At 41.6% G+C, this 14817-nt stretch overlaps 1 protein-coding gene and 1 long non-coding RNA gene across 6 annotated transcripts in view; one reads left to right on the plus strand and one right to left on the minus strand.

The window, feature by feature from the left end:
• LOC129149796 (uncharacterized) overlaps positions 1–14817 on the plus strand; it is a 73038-nt gene that overhangs the window by 19997 nt on the left and 38224 nt on the right. The window lies entirely within an intron of this gene.
• ATF1 (activating transcription factor 1) overlaps positions 1–14817 on the minus strand; it is a 69601-nt gene that overhangs the window by 1759 nt on the left and 53025 nt on the right. For 3 of the 5 annotated variants that reach the window (XM_008140673.3, XM_028144364.2, XM_028144367.2), the window contains 2 exons: positions 4290–4472; positions 4045–4204 (listed from right to left, as the gene is read on the minus strand). In XM_008140673.3, coding sequence (XP_008138895.1) covers positions 4045–4204; positions 4290–4472 — 343 coding nt within the window. Of the gene's footprint in view, positions 1–302; positions 358–4044; positions 4205–4289; positions 4473–14817 lie in introns of all 5 variants that reach the window. The other 2 variants (XR_008556612.1, XM_054719082.1) reach the window with 2 other exon arrangements.

A 14817-nucleotide genomic window follows, 5' to 3' on the forward strand; every position in this document is an offset into this window, starting at 1 on the left:
TCTAGCAACTGCTGTTCTGATTTTATCACCATCAATGAAGATTTTCCTAATCTAAAACTTCATATAACAGTTATACAATGTGTACTCTTGTGCGTGGTCTCCTTTCTTTCAGTGTATTTCTTTTGTCTTTGTTAATCCTCACCTGAGGATATTTTTTTCCATTGCTTTTCAGAGAGTGGGAGGGAGGGGAGAGGGAGAGAGAAACATGGATTCGAGAGACACATTGACTGGTCGCCTCCTGCATGCTCCTCAACTGGGAGTGGGGAATGAAACTGAAACCTAGATATTTATGAAAATCGAACCTGTGATCTTTGGTGCACGGGTCGAAGCTCTAACCACTGAGTTGTTAATCCTCACCTGAGGATATTTTTGTCACTGATTTGTAGAGAGTGAGGAGGGGGGGGAGGGTGGAGAGAGAGAAAAACACTGACGTAAGAGAGACATCCATCAGTTGCCCCGACCAGGGCCAAGGCCAGGGATCCAACCCATAACCCAGATACCAGGGTGGACAATCCAACCACTGAGCAACAGTGGCTAGGGCTTATTCAGTTTATTTTTAAGGGTCATTCATGTTGCTGTATGCTGGTTTGTTCCTTTATATTTTAGGGCATATTTAACTGTATGAATATCACTACAATTTGTTGATCCATTGTGTTAGCCTGCTTCTAGTTTTAGCTGCTGTGCATGTTCTTGTGCCAGTCTCTTTGTAAACATGCCCTATTTCTCTTGGATTAATACCAAGAAGTGAAATTTAGGGGTCCTCTGCTTAATTTTTGACCCACAGATTCTTTAAATTAATTTTCATATTTTATTCTTCAAATTAATTTTAACTTATTGAAAATAATTTTTTCAATACATTTTACTGTAATAAATACAATGATTGATACTCAGTTTTGTATATGTCCTTAGAATATTTCTACCAAGTCACATGTAAGTTTTTTATATATATATATATAGATATATAGATAGATAGATAGAAGTAAAAAGTATTACTTGAGTATACTATGTACTGTAGATATTATCTGCCACTTGATTTTTAAAAAAATGTATATTTGTTGATTTCAGAGGGGGAAGGGAGATAGAAACATCAATGATGAGAGAATCATTGATTGGCTGCCTCCTGCACACCCCACACCTGGGACCGAGACCGCAACCCAGGCATGTACCCTTGACAGGAACTGAATCTGGGACCCTTCAGTCCACAAGCCGATGCTGTATCCATTGAGCCAAACCAGCTAGGGTTCTGCCAATTCATTTTATGCCCAAACTGTTTTAAAGATGTTTCTATGTTGGTACATAGATTTTTGCCATGTTGACTTTTTTTGTTAATTTCCATTTTCCTCACTACTAATGAGATCGAACATTTTTCAAAACTGTTGTTGGTCTTTTGGATCTGCTCTTATGTAAATTGCGTATTTATGAATACCCTTTGTCCCTTCATACTTTTTGGTCACTTTACAATGAGAAATTATTAGAAAGACAAACAACCTAGGAACTTTCTGTTCATTATACATATTAATCCTTCAAATGTTTTTACATTATTTTGTAATCTACCATTTGATGTCTCATTTTTATATCTCCTGTCATAAATGCTCTTTAGTCTCTCTTTTCCTTGGCTCAGTGGATAGAGCGTTGGCCTGCAGACTGAAGGTTCCCGGGTTCGATTCTGGTCAGGGGCACATGCCCGGGTTGTGGGCTCAATCCCCAGTAGAATCAAAAAAGGAGGCATGCAGGAGGCAGGAGGCAGCCTATCAATGATTGGCATGCAGGAGGCAGCCTATCAATGATTCTCTCTCATCACTGATGTTTCTGTCTCTCTCTCCCTCTCCATTCCTCTCTGAAATAAATAAAAATATATTTAAAAATAAAATAAAATGCCATGCACTAAATATTTCTAAATTTCATCTTAGAAATTTTATTGCTTAATTTTCACAAGTCTTTAATTCATCTAGAATTACTTTTGTTCATGGTATAAAAAAATAGGAATCCAATTTAATTTTCTTTCAAATGTAGAGCTGATTGTGTATCTTTTACTAAATAAGCCATCCTTCACAAGTGTACAGGCAGCCCTCAGGTTACGTCGGACTCGCCTTACATCGTTCTGTGGTTACGTCGCCATCTCCCATTTACAGTATTTATAAAAAAAAAAAGTTCCATCATTTTAATGTATGTACATATGTTTTTTATTATTTACTAGCGTTCCCGTTGCAGGAAAAATCCTGCAATAGGGTTTCCTGCTGCACTCTACCCCGCCCTGCCTGCTCTCCTCCCTTGTCCTCCGCCCCGCCTTCTCCACCAGCCCCCCTGTTTTTCTCCCTTCTCCCCTAGCCCCACCTATGCTCCTCCCTTCTCCCCCGCCCCGCCTTCTCCGCCAGCCCGCCTGCTTTTCTCCCTTCTCCCCCGGCCCCGCCTCTGCTCCTCCCTTCTCCTCTCCCCGGCTTGCTTGCTTCTCCACAGCTTTGCTTGCTTCTCCGCAGCTTTGCTCCCTTCTGCAGCTCTTGGCTTCTTTCTAGGCTGTCTTGATATGCAAATTAGCCACCATCTTTGTTGGGGTAATTTGCATACTCGTCCTGATTGGTTGGTAGGCGTGGCTTGGGCATAGCAAAGGTGCGGTCAATTTGCATATTTGTCTATTATTAGGTAGGACTGTATTTACCACAAGTAAAGGTCAGGAATTGTTATCTTTCTTTTAAATTTTTTTACTGTTTCACTTCATTACTGCTGTGTATGTGCTCCATGTGAGTGACACAGGTGCTTATGTAGGTGGGTTCCAACTTAAGGTGAAAATCGCGTTACGTCACGCCGTAGGAACGGATCTCTGACATAACCCGAGGAATGACTGTACTTAACTAGCACAGGCGATTTCTGGCCTCTCTCTGCCATTTGCTAATGTTATTGTTTGCCCCCTTCACTGATACCAAGTTGATTACAATGGCTTTTTAGAGTATGTTTCAATGCTTAACAAGACAGTAACCTCTTTCTGTTCTTGACCATTCTTGAATACTTATTTCTTCCTTGTAAACTTTTAGCTTATTTTGTCCAATTCTATAAAGATTTACAAAGATTCTAATTTAAACACATTACATTTATACATGAATTCTGAAAGAACACATTTATTATGGCTTAATCAAATAACATAGTATTTTCTGTTTATTCAGATACTGTTTTACCTCTCAATAAGATTTTAAAAATGTGGATTCTATGCCTTTCCTGTTAAATTTACTAAGTATTTTATGACTTTTGTCACTAATCTGAATGTAATATTACTTCCATTATTATTTTCAAGATGGCAAGCCATAGGAAATAAAACACCTTACTAAGTTGCCTTCTAAATTACTGTAGTTTAAAACATTTTTATGAAATAGTACACACAGATGTAGTGTAGATGTAAGTTATGAAGCATAATAAAATGAACAAATGTAAACACAATACCCAGCTTACTGCGGGGAAAATGTTATCCACCCTGTTGAAGGGCCCTCTGTGCTATCCCTGATTACATCCATACCCCTGCCTCTTGCCCAGAAGCAATTGCTAGCTTCAATCTTTTGCTTATTTTTATAGTTTTAGTGCATATAGCAATGTTTTAAAATACATTTAAAATAAAAGTAAACGTTTCTGGGGTTAAATTACTAATCTATTTTCATGTCAAAATTCATAGTTAGGAGCATTTCTTTGTCAGTAATTAAACTAGATATTAGGCAGAATCCCACTAATTCTTCTTGCTGTGGCAAGCAGCAGATTATTATTTTTATTTAACTGTCAGCTCAACAAGAACAAAATATATTGTTTGAAAAAGCTTTGCTTAACAGTGCTATTCAAAGGATATAATAACAATAAAGGAACTCTAGGTCAATATATTAAATAAAGAGATTGAGCAATGGGACTCACTGATCCATTTGAAATAAACCAGACATAATCACTCAGTAAAATAAAGCTGATATAAACCTCTCTCCTTATTTCCTATATACAATTCCAGTTAACACCTGGTTATATTTTGAGACTGAAAAAACATTACCATTCTGGCAGTATAATTTCACTACCCACCTGTTTTTCATCAACCTTATTTCTCTTTTCAACTGGGGGTCATCTGTCTTAGTTGTTGGAGATGTAAGACTCACAGGAGATGTCATCACCACAGTCTGTGGCAGCGAAGTCGCTGAAGGTGTGGTTCGAATCTGATATGTCTGCATATCTCCTGAGGCAGCTGTGTGGTCAAAAGAATGAGTTAATTCATAAGTGTCTTTAAAAGAACTTTGGGATACATTCCATAGATACTTAAACATACTTACTTTGTACAACCACCTGGTTGCTGGGCACAAGTATTTGCTGTCCATCAGAGGTCTGTGCATACTGGAGAATTGTTGTACCTTGTTGAGTACTGCCTGAATTTGTCATGGTTAGTGTCTGAAGTCCCTGTACTCCATCTGTGCCTGGACTGGCCAGCTGTAAGGCTCCATTGGGGGCAATGGCAACTTTAACCAAAGAGAGAACCTAGCTATTATAAGGCTATACAATACACTAATTGCAAAGAATTAGTGAAAAACAAACAAACAAAAAATTAAAACAGGCTTGAAAGCAGTTCTACCAGACAACTGTTGACCACTTGGAGTGAACTATATGTACAAGAAATAAAATGGCATTTCTTTAAAAAATTTTATAGTTTAGATGCACTAATCTTAATCTCAATTTCTACAATAGAAGTGGTCAAGGCACATTTTGGGCTCTATGGACCACTCCATGCTAACTGCTAACGTTGTCACAGCAGTTCTGGAATATTGAGAGGGCACTGATGGCTGACTTTTAAAGGAAAAATAACTAGAAGGAAACATTAATACAGCTTGTAATTTTTTCCAAAAGAAGCATAAAAGAGATTGTAACAAAATATTTTTAATAGATAAGTGTGCACATAGAAAACCTCAAATAGGATAAAAGATTACATAATGAAAAAGTTAACCTTTTGCACTCAGATGTCGAGTGTGACTCGACACGGTTAGCATCGGTAGCAGCTCTGTTTAAAAAGCAAGCGAGTCAAAGGGTTAATCTTCTAACTCTGTTTCTTAGCTCTACTCTCTAGTGGTAACTGCCTTTAGACATTAAATGTTGTTAAGTGATACTTAAAAAATATCATCTATTCAGTCACTTCCTAGCAAAAATCACCAATAAAGTTAAGTCATCAGAAAGTCACCAGAAGATAACATTTCTAAGCTCCCCACAAGCATTTCTCACTGAATTATACTTAGAGGCCTGGTGCACAAATTCGTGCATGGGTAGGGTCTGGCCAGCCCGGCCCGATCGGGGCGATCAGGCTGGGCTGGCCAGGGGGAGGGGCTGTGGGAGGTTGGTCGACCGGCCCCGCCCATGATCAGGATGTGGGGGGCAGATCGGGGGTGGGACTGGCCAGGGGGAGGAGCCATGGGCCTTTGGCAGGCCAGCCATGCCCCCTGGTTGAACTCCGGTAAACTCCCAGTTGAGGGGACAATTTGCATATTACCCTTTTATTATATAGGATGTTAATGCTTTCCCCTGAAACCTTAAATGAAATGCCCATGATGCATGACCAAACAGAAAAAACATCTTAGCATTTTGCCGTTCCCATATAATAGATCTCCTTCAGAATCTAATGCCTCAGCTCTATACCCACTTTTCAGATTATAATTATGTAACATTTTCCCCTTTTACGCTTTGCCTACCATTAGGCCAAAATGCATGTCAGCGTGTAAATTTTAATTAAAAATACTTTTTGCAGGAGTTTCTAATTATTCCCTCCCCACTACCACACAACAAATATTCCCACATACTTTAATATGTATATAATTTTAGAAGACATTAAAATTGTTTAAAATTTTATTAGCAATTACCTTCAATCTCCTTCCCTATAACACACATTATATACTCCCCCAAATATATTAATATAAATATATAAATAAAAAGTAAATGTCCCATTATCTATCTCTATTTATTCCACTGGCCAACCCTTACTCCCACTACCACCATTATTTTTGGTGCACATCCTTCCTAATCTTTTTCCATGCTCACATAGACTGATAAACAATTGACCCTTGAAAAACACAGTTTTGGAGTGTTGATCCGCTTATATGCGGGTTTTCAATAAATACATACAGTACTATAAATGTATTTTCCTATGCTTTTCCTTTTTTTCTAGCTTACCTTATTGTAAGAATACAATATATAGCCGAAACCGGTTTGGCTCAGTGGATAGAGTGTCGACCTGTGGACTCAAGGGTCCCAGGTTCGATTCCGGTCAAGGGCATGTACCTTGGTTACGGGCACATCCCCAGTAAGGGGTGTGCAAGAGGCAGCTGATCGATGTTTCTCTCTCATCGATGTTTCTAACTCTCTATCCTCTCTCTCTTCCTCTCTGTAAAAAATCAATAAAATATATTTTTAAAAAAGAGAATACAATATATAATACGTAGACATACAAATTATGGGTTAACTGACAATCTATGTGGCCAGTAAAGCTTCTGGTCAACAGTAGGCTATTTATTAGTAATTAAGTTTTTTGGTGAGTCAAAAGTTATATGAAGATGTTTGACTGCATGAGGATCAGCACCCCAAACCCCCCGTTGTTCAAGGGTCAGCTGTATTTGTATGAAAATGTGAAATTATACTCACAAATGTATAGTTATATACATCATCTGATGTGAAATATATGTGAAAATAAAGAATTGTTTTCATTTTTGCAACAGATCTTCATGTACTTGTTGAACATGTATATTTACCTGGTAACCCCATCCTTCCCAGAAGGACTTCACCCCACTATTGTCTGTGTCCATGGGTTAGGCGTATAAGTTCTTTGGGTGATCTCCTTCCTCCCCTCTGCCTTCCCTCTGAGAATCCTGTCTGTTACATGCTACTATGGCTCTATTTTGTTTGTCAGATTGTTTTGTTCATTAGATTCCACACATGAGTTAGATCATATGATACTTGTCTTTCTCTGACTGGCTTATTTCAGTTAGCATAATACTCTCCAGGTCCCTACATGCTGTCTCAAAGGGTAAGAGATCTTTCTTTTTTTACAGCTGCGTAGTATTCCATGGTGTAAATGTACCTCAGCTTTTTTATCCACTCATCTACTGATGGGCACTTGGGCTGTTTCCAGATCTTAGCTATTGTAGATTGCGCTGCTATGAACATAGGAATGCATATATTCTTTCTGATTGGTGTTCAGGCTTCTTACGATATATTCCTAGCAGTGGGATCACTGGGTCAAATGCAGTTCCTTTTTCTTTTTTTTTTGAGGAAACTCCACACTGTTTTCCATAGCAGCTGTACCAGTCTGCATGCCATCATCAGTGTACCAGGGTTCTTTTTTCTCCACAACCTCACCAGCACTTGTTTACTGATTTATTGATGGTAGCCATTCTGGCAGCTGTGAGGTGGAACCTCATTGTCATTTTAATTTGCATCTCTCTGATGCTTAGTGATACTGAGCATTTTTCCATATGTCTCTTGGCCATTTGTATGTCCTCTTTGGAGAAGCTTCTATTTAGGTCATCTGCCTCTCTTTTAATTGGGTTATTTCTCTTCCTTTTGTTGAGTTGTATGACAACTTTATATATTTTGGAAATTAACCCCTTATCAGATGTATCATTGGTAAATATGTTGTCTCATACGTGTTCCTTTTCATTTTGATGCTGTTTTCTTTTGCTGTGCAAAAGCTTTTTATTTTGATGTAGTCGTATTTGTTTCTTTTTTCCTCTTTCTTTTGCCCTAGGCATAATATCAGTGAAAATTCTGCTCTGTGGCATATCTGATATTTTGTTGCTAACCTTTTCTTCTAGGATTTTTATGGTTTCATGACTCACTTTTAAGCCTTATATCCATTTTGAGTTTATTGTTGGATTTGGTGTAAGTTGGTGGTCTAGTTTCATTTTCTGGCATGTAGCTAACGATCCCAAAACCATTTTATTGAAGAGAGCACTTTTACTCCATTGTATGCTCTTGCCTCCTTTGTCAATTAATTAAGCATAATGGCTTGGATCAATTTCTGAGTTCTCTGTTCTGTTCCATTGATCTATCTGGCTGTTCTTGAGCCAGTACCAGGCTATGTTTGGTTGCAGTGGCTTTCTAGTATAGCTTGATATTGGGTTCTTTTTTGGTTCTATATAAAGTTTTGGAGTGTCTGTTCTAGATCTTTGAAATATGCCATTGGTATTTTAATAGGGATTGCATTGAATCTATAGATTGCTTTGGATAATATGAACATTTTAATGATGTTGATTCTACCAATCCAAGAACATGGTATATTCTTCCACTTATTTTCTTCTACCTCTTTTTTCACCATTCTGCAGTTTTGGCTCCGCTGCGGCCCGGGTCCCGGGTGCCAGAGAAGGAAGGCCTATTGCATGAATCTTCATGCAACGGGCCTCTAGTAGGTATATAAAAAGGCCAACAATTTCTGGGTGTTAATTTTGTGTCCTGCTACATTGTCAAAATCATTTATTAAATCTAGTAGCTTCTTGGTGTAGTCTTTAGGGTTTTCTATGTACAATATATCATGTCTTCTGCAATTAGTTAACAGTTTTACTCCCTCCTTTCCAATTTGTATGCCTTTTATTTCTTCTTCTTGTCTGATCACTGTGGCTAGGATTTCCAGTGGTGAAAGGGCACAACCCTGTCTTGTTCCTGTTATTGGGGAAAATTATTTCAGTTTTTGCCTATTGAGTATGATGTTGGCTTTAAGTTTGTCATATGTGGCCTTTATTGAGATATGATCCCTCTATTTCCACTTTGCTGAGTTTTTATAAAAATGGGTGTTGGCCCTAGCTGGTTTGGCTCAGTGGATAGAGCACTGGCCTGTGGACTGAAGGGTCCTGGGTTCGATTCCCGTCAAGGGCACATGCCAGGGTTGCAGGCTTGATCCCCAGTGGGAGGTCTGCAGGAGGCAGCCGATCAGTGGTTCTCTCTCATCATTGATGTTTCTGTCTCTCGCTCCCTCTCTGAAATCAATAAAAATATATATTTTTAAAAAAAGGATGTTGGGCTTTTTCTGCATCTATTGATACGATCACGTGCTTTTTGTTTTTCATTTTGATTATGTGATGTATCACATTTATTGATATGTGAATATTGTACCAGCCTTACTCCCTGGAATAAATACCACTTGGGCATAGTGTATGATCGTTTTAATATATTGCTGGATCCAATTTGCTAATATTTTGTTGAGGACTTTAGCATCTGTGTTCATCAGGGATATTAGCCTGTAGTTCTCTTTCTTTGTAGAGTCTTTATTTGGTTTTGGAATTAGAATGCTGCTGGCCTCATGAAAAGAGCTTGAGAACCCAGAATGCAACTGTGATCTCTGGTTCATAGGTCAATGCTCAACCACTGACCCACACTGGTCAGGCTGTATTTTGTTTTAGTCTCTATGACATTTATTTATGCTCTGATCTTTGTTTTTTCCTTCCTTCTCCTTACTCTGGGCTTTTCTTCTTGTTCTCCTTCTAGTTCTTTAAGTTGTAGGGTTAGTTTATTAGCAATTTTTCTTGTTTCTTGAGAAAGGCCTGCAGTGCTATCAACTTTCCTCTTAAGACTGCTTTTGCTTTGTCTTGGAGATTTTGGATTGTTTGTTCATTTTCATTTGTTTCCATGAATTTTTTATTTCTTCCTTGATTTCATTGGTAACCTATTAATTTTTTTTAATAACATGTTATTTAGTTTCCATGTGTTTGAATGATTTGTGGTATTTTTATTGTAGTTGATGATCTCTAGTTTCATGCCATTGTGATCTGAGAAGATGCTTGGTATGATTTCATTCCTCTTGAATTTTCAGACTTAGTCTGTGTCCTAACATGTGGTCTATCTTTTAGAATATCCCATGTGCACTTGAGAAGAATGTATATTTTGCAGCTTTGGGGTGAAATGTTCTGTAAATGTCTATTAAGTCCATTTGATCTAGAGTGTCATTTAGGGTCTCTGTTTCCTTGTTGATTTTTTGTCTAGAAGATCTATCCAGTGATGTCAGTGGGGTGTTAAAGTCCCATACTATGATTATATTGCTGTCAATTTCTCTCTTTAAGTCTTCCAGAAGTTTTTTTATTAATGTATTTGGCTGCTTCTATATTGGGTGCAAATATACCAGAGTTATATCCTCTTATTGTATCAATCCCTTTAGTATTATGAAGTGGCCTTCATTTCTCTTCTTAAGGCCTCCATTTTGAAATCTATTTTGTCAGATATGAGTATTGCTACCCCAGGTTTTCTTTTTAATTCCATTTGCATGGAAAGTTTTTTTCCATCCCGTTACTTTCATCTTGTGTGAGTCTTTTGTTCTGAAGTTGATCTCTTGTAGACAGCATATATATGGGTCATGTTTTCTCATCCATTCAGCTACCCTATGGTTTTTGATTGGAGCATTTAAGGCATTTACTTTCAAGGTTATTATTGATAGGTACTTATTTATTGCCATTTTTGTTCTTGATGTCTGTGTTCCTCCCTCTCTTTCTTTCTTCTTACTAAAGTCCTTGTAGCATTTTTTGCAGTGCTGGTTTGGTGGTAATAAACTCTTTTAGCCTTTTTCTGTCTTCAAAGCTACTAATTTCATCTTATATTTGAATGATAGCCTTGCTGGATACAGTAGTCTTAGATTCAGTCTCTTACTTTTCATTACTTTGTATACTTCATGCCATTCCCTTCTGGCTTGAAGTGTTTCTATTGAGAAATCAGATGACAGTCTAATGGGAACTCCCCTGTAGGTAACTTTCCATCTCTCTCTTGCAACCTTTAAGATTATCTGTCTTTAACATTTACCATTTTAATTATGATGTGTCTTGGTGTGGGTCTTTTTGGGTTCATTTCACTGGGCCTCTCTGTGTCTCCTGGACTTGTGTGACTTTTTTCACCAGGTCAGGGAAGTTTTCTGTCATTATTTCTCCAAACAGGTTCTGTATTTGTTGCTCTCCTTCTGGTGCCCCTATTATGCAAATGCTGTTACATTTCATGTTGTCCCAAAGCTCCCTTAAGCTCTCCTCCTCCTTTTTAATTTATTTTTTCAATTGCTACTCTGAATAGGTGATTTTTTTAAACCTTATCTTCTAATTTGCTACTTCAGTCCTCAGCTTCTTGTAGTCTACTTTTGAATCTTTCCAGGGTGTTATTTTAGCTATGTCATTCTTCATTTCCAATTGATTTTTATTTTTTCAATCTCTCATGTCGTTGTAGTTCTCATTAAGTCCCTTATAATGCTCACTAGAGGTCTGGTGCACGAAATTTATGCACGGGGGAAGGGAGTATCCCTCAGCCCAGCCTGAGCCCTCTTATAATCCAGGACCCCTCAGGTAGGGTCCCAGGCCTGGCCAGAAATCAGGGCCTATGGGGGCTTTCCTTCCCCTGGATGCTGGCAGCTGGCCCTGCCCCCCTCCACTGCTTGCCATCTGTGCAGCGTTGCACCCCCCCCACCCCCCGCCACTGGTCGCATCCCTCTGTGGGCAACAGGTGTGGGGTGTGATTGCTCGGCTGGCCTGGGCCTCACTCTGCGGGGTGATTGCTGGCTGGCCCTGCACACCCGCCAGTGTCGCTGGCCGGTGGCCCGGGCCTCCCTCTGTGGGGCTATCGATCTCAGGGCCCCCAGATCAACTGACCCGCAGAGGGAGGCCCCCGCCCATCCGCTGCAGCACCGCCAGCCAGGTGGCCTGGGCTTCCCGCTGCAGGGCAATTGATGGCTCCATAGAGGGAGGACCCACCCACCCGCTGCAGCGCTGCTGGCTGGGTAGCCTGGGCCTCCCTCCTTGGGGCAAATGATTGTGAGCCTCCACAATCTATCGCCCAGCAGAGGGAGGCCCCACCACCCAGCTGGGGTTCTGTGATCAATCATCACACAGAGGGTGGCCTGGGACTCCCTCTTTGGGGCGATCGATCATGGAGACCCCCATTGATTGCCCTGCATGGGGTGGCCTGGGCCTCCCTCTGAGGGGCGATGGCGGGCCCCCGACCAATTGCATCACACCCGCATTGGCTGGCCTGGCAACAGTGTGTGTCATAGCGTGGTTGTCCGGACGGTCATTCTGCTGTTTGGTCATTCGGTTGATTTGCACATTACACTTTTATTATTATAGATTGAGTTGTTTATAGTTCTCACTGAGTTGTTTGATCACCCTATGACCATTACTTTGAATTCTTTACCTGACAAACTACTTGCTTCCATTTCATTTAGTTTCTTCTGGTGATTTCTTCTTTTCTTTCATTTGGTGGTGTGGCGGGGGGTTGTTTTTTTATCTCCCTATTTTAGCGGCCTAGCAGTCTGGGGCACCGGGTAAGGCTGGTGGGGTTGCGGGAATGGGTCTGTGTGTCCAGAGATTATTGGTCATGCAGGGTGTCACAGTAGTGGGTCCGATTTTCTGGAGACACCAGGTTAGGTGTGCTGGGTCACTGTGGCAGGTCCAGCAACCCAAGGTGTCAGGTCACTCCTACCAGGCAGTCAGGCAGCAGGGCCTTTTGTCCAGGCACAGAGGGTTGTGGTGGCATGTCTGTGTCTGGTGGCGTTGGGTCATGCTGGCAGTGCTGGGTGCACTGCACACTTCAAGGTGGTGGGGCCAGCTGTCCAGGAATACCGGGTTGGGCGTGCTGGGTTTGGCAGCAGGTCACTGTGTCCAGGTGAGCCTCTTGTCAAGGTGGTGGGGCAGGTGGATGCTGCTCCACTAGTGCAGGGAGCAGATTGGGTGCTCTTCATCTGGTATAGGGGCAGGCTAGGCAGGTCCAGGTGCCACTCAGCTGGTGAAGGGGCAGGCCTGGCTGTGCCTCTCCCTCTGTTGCAGGGCATGGGCTGAGCAGGGCGCTGACCTGCTGGTAGAGGAGGTGGGGCAGGCCAGATGACCCTATACTAACATGGCTGGTAGCAGGGCGCTCAGCTGTAAAAAGGGCGTGGCGTGCCCCAGTAGCCAATATAGTGAGGCAGGCCCCACTGCACTGCCCATCCAGGCTGCCAGCCAGTCCTCCAAGACCCATAGCACACAGAGCTGCTATGTCTGATCTGTATGTCAGGAGCTTTGGGTCCCTGCTGTGGGGCCCTGCGCCTGTGACCATGGCCTAGAGGTGCTGGGGCAGGTTTGTGCCCTGCAGCCTCCTCCTGTGGAGGATCCTGCAGCGCCCCTACAAAGGTGAGCTCCCCTCTATTAAGCAGAGAAATGCACCCAGGGGAGCAGCATGCTGTGTCCCACAGCTATGAGCACCTGATCTGCTCTCCCAGAGTTCCCCCTCCCACAGACAGATGCCCTTCTACAATCACACCCCCACATATTCTCCCTTGCACTCACCCACTCACTCTGGTCCTGCCCATTGCCATGTTGGGGCTTTTTTTTTTTTTTAAATAGATTTTTATTGATTTTTGAGAGAGGAGGGGAGAGAAACACTGATGACAGAGAAACAAAAATCAGCTACCTTCTGCAAGCCCCCAACTGGGGATCCAGTCCACAACTCAGGCATGTGCCCTGACTGGGAGTAGAACTGGCACCCTTTTGGTATATGGGACTACTCCCAACAAACTGAGCCACACTGGCCAGGGCTCACCAGCCACATTTCAACTACTCAATAGTCAAACATGGCTTAGTGGCTACTATACTGGACAATGCAGATATAGAACACTTAGCCATCATTAAGAAAGTTCTATTGGATCGTGCTACCCAAAATAATAGTTTACTGTATGTATAGCAAAAAACCATGTTACAAGGGTTGGTACTATCCATGGTTTCAGGCATCCACTGGGGGTCTTGGAACACATCTCTTGCAGACAAGGGGGAGGGAGATACAATTATATCATAATTTTTAACTTGCAAATACGTTATCTTTAAAATTTTTTGGGGGGTGGAATGCAGGGAACAAACTGATGATGACCAGAGGGGAAGGGGTTTTGGGGAATGGGTGAAAAGGTAAAGGGATTAAGAAGTACAAATTGGGTTCAGCTGGCATGGCTCAATGGTGAGTGTCGACCTATGAACCAGGAGGTCACAGTTCGATTCCTGGTCAGAGCACATGCCCAGGTTGCAGCTCCCTCCAGCGCCCACGCTCGCTTACACCTCCTGCGGAATCCGCACGTCTGCCAGCTCCCGTAGAAGCAGCGCAGCTCACGGTGGTGTGCTGCAGTTCCCGGCCTACTGCGCACGATTTTGTGCAATGGGCTACTAGTTATATATAAATGCCATAAAAATATTAGAAAATAAAGAAAACTAAAAGGAGCAGCGGCATATTTTAAAAAGAGGAGTCTCTTTGCCCAGCTGGTGTAGCTCAGTGGTTGAGCATCAACCTATGAACCAAGAGGTCACGGTTCGATTCCCAGTAAGGGCACATACCCAGGTTGCAGGTTCGCTCCCCTGTGGGGCATGCAGGAAGACAGCCAATCAGTGATTCTCTCTCATCATTGATGTTTCTATCTCCCTCTCCCTCTCTGAAATAAATAAAAATTAATAAATAAATAAAATAAGAGGAGTCTCTTTGAGGAGGTGACAGTTAAGCAGAGCAGAAGTGAGAATACAAGCCAGGTGAGGATCTTGTAGAAGAACGTGCCAGGCAGTGGGATGACAATGACAAAAATCCTGAGTGAGAAACGAGTTTCTTGTATTGAAGGAACAGCAAGAAAGTCAGTGTGGCCAGAATGCCACCAAGTGGCAGGAGATGAGATCGGAGTGGCAGGAAAGCCCAAATCCTGAAAGCAATGCCTTGTAGAATTTGTTCTAAAGTGTGATGGAACATCACTGGAGGATTGTGAGCAAGAGTGGTATGATCTAATGACATCTAATCTAATAATAGACAAATATGCAAATTGACCGCACCTTCGCTACACATAAGCCACGCCCACCAGCC

The sequence above is a fragment of the Eptesicus fuscus genome, chromosome 7, assembly GCF_027574615.1.
Source record: "Eptesicus fuscus isolate TK198812 chromosome 7, DD_ASM_mEF_20220401, whole genome shotgun sequence".
In the NCBI taxonomy this organism is placed as follows: domain Eukaryota; kingdom Metazoa; phylum Chordata; class Mammalia; order Chiroptera; family Vespertilionidae; genus Eptesicus; species Eptesicus fuscus.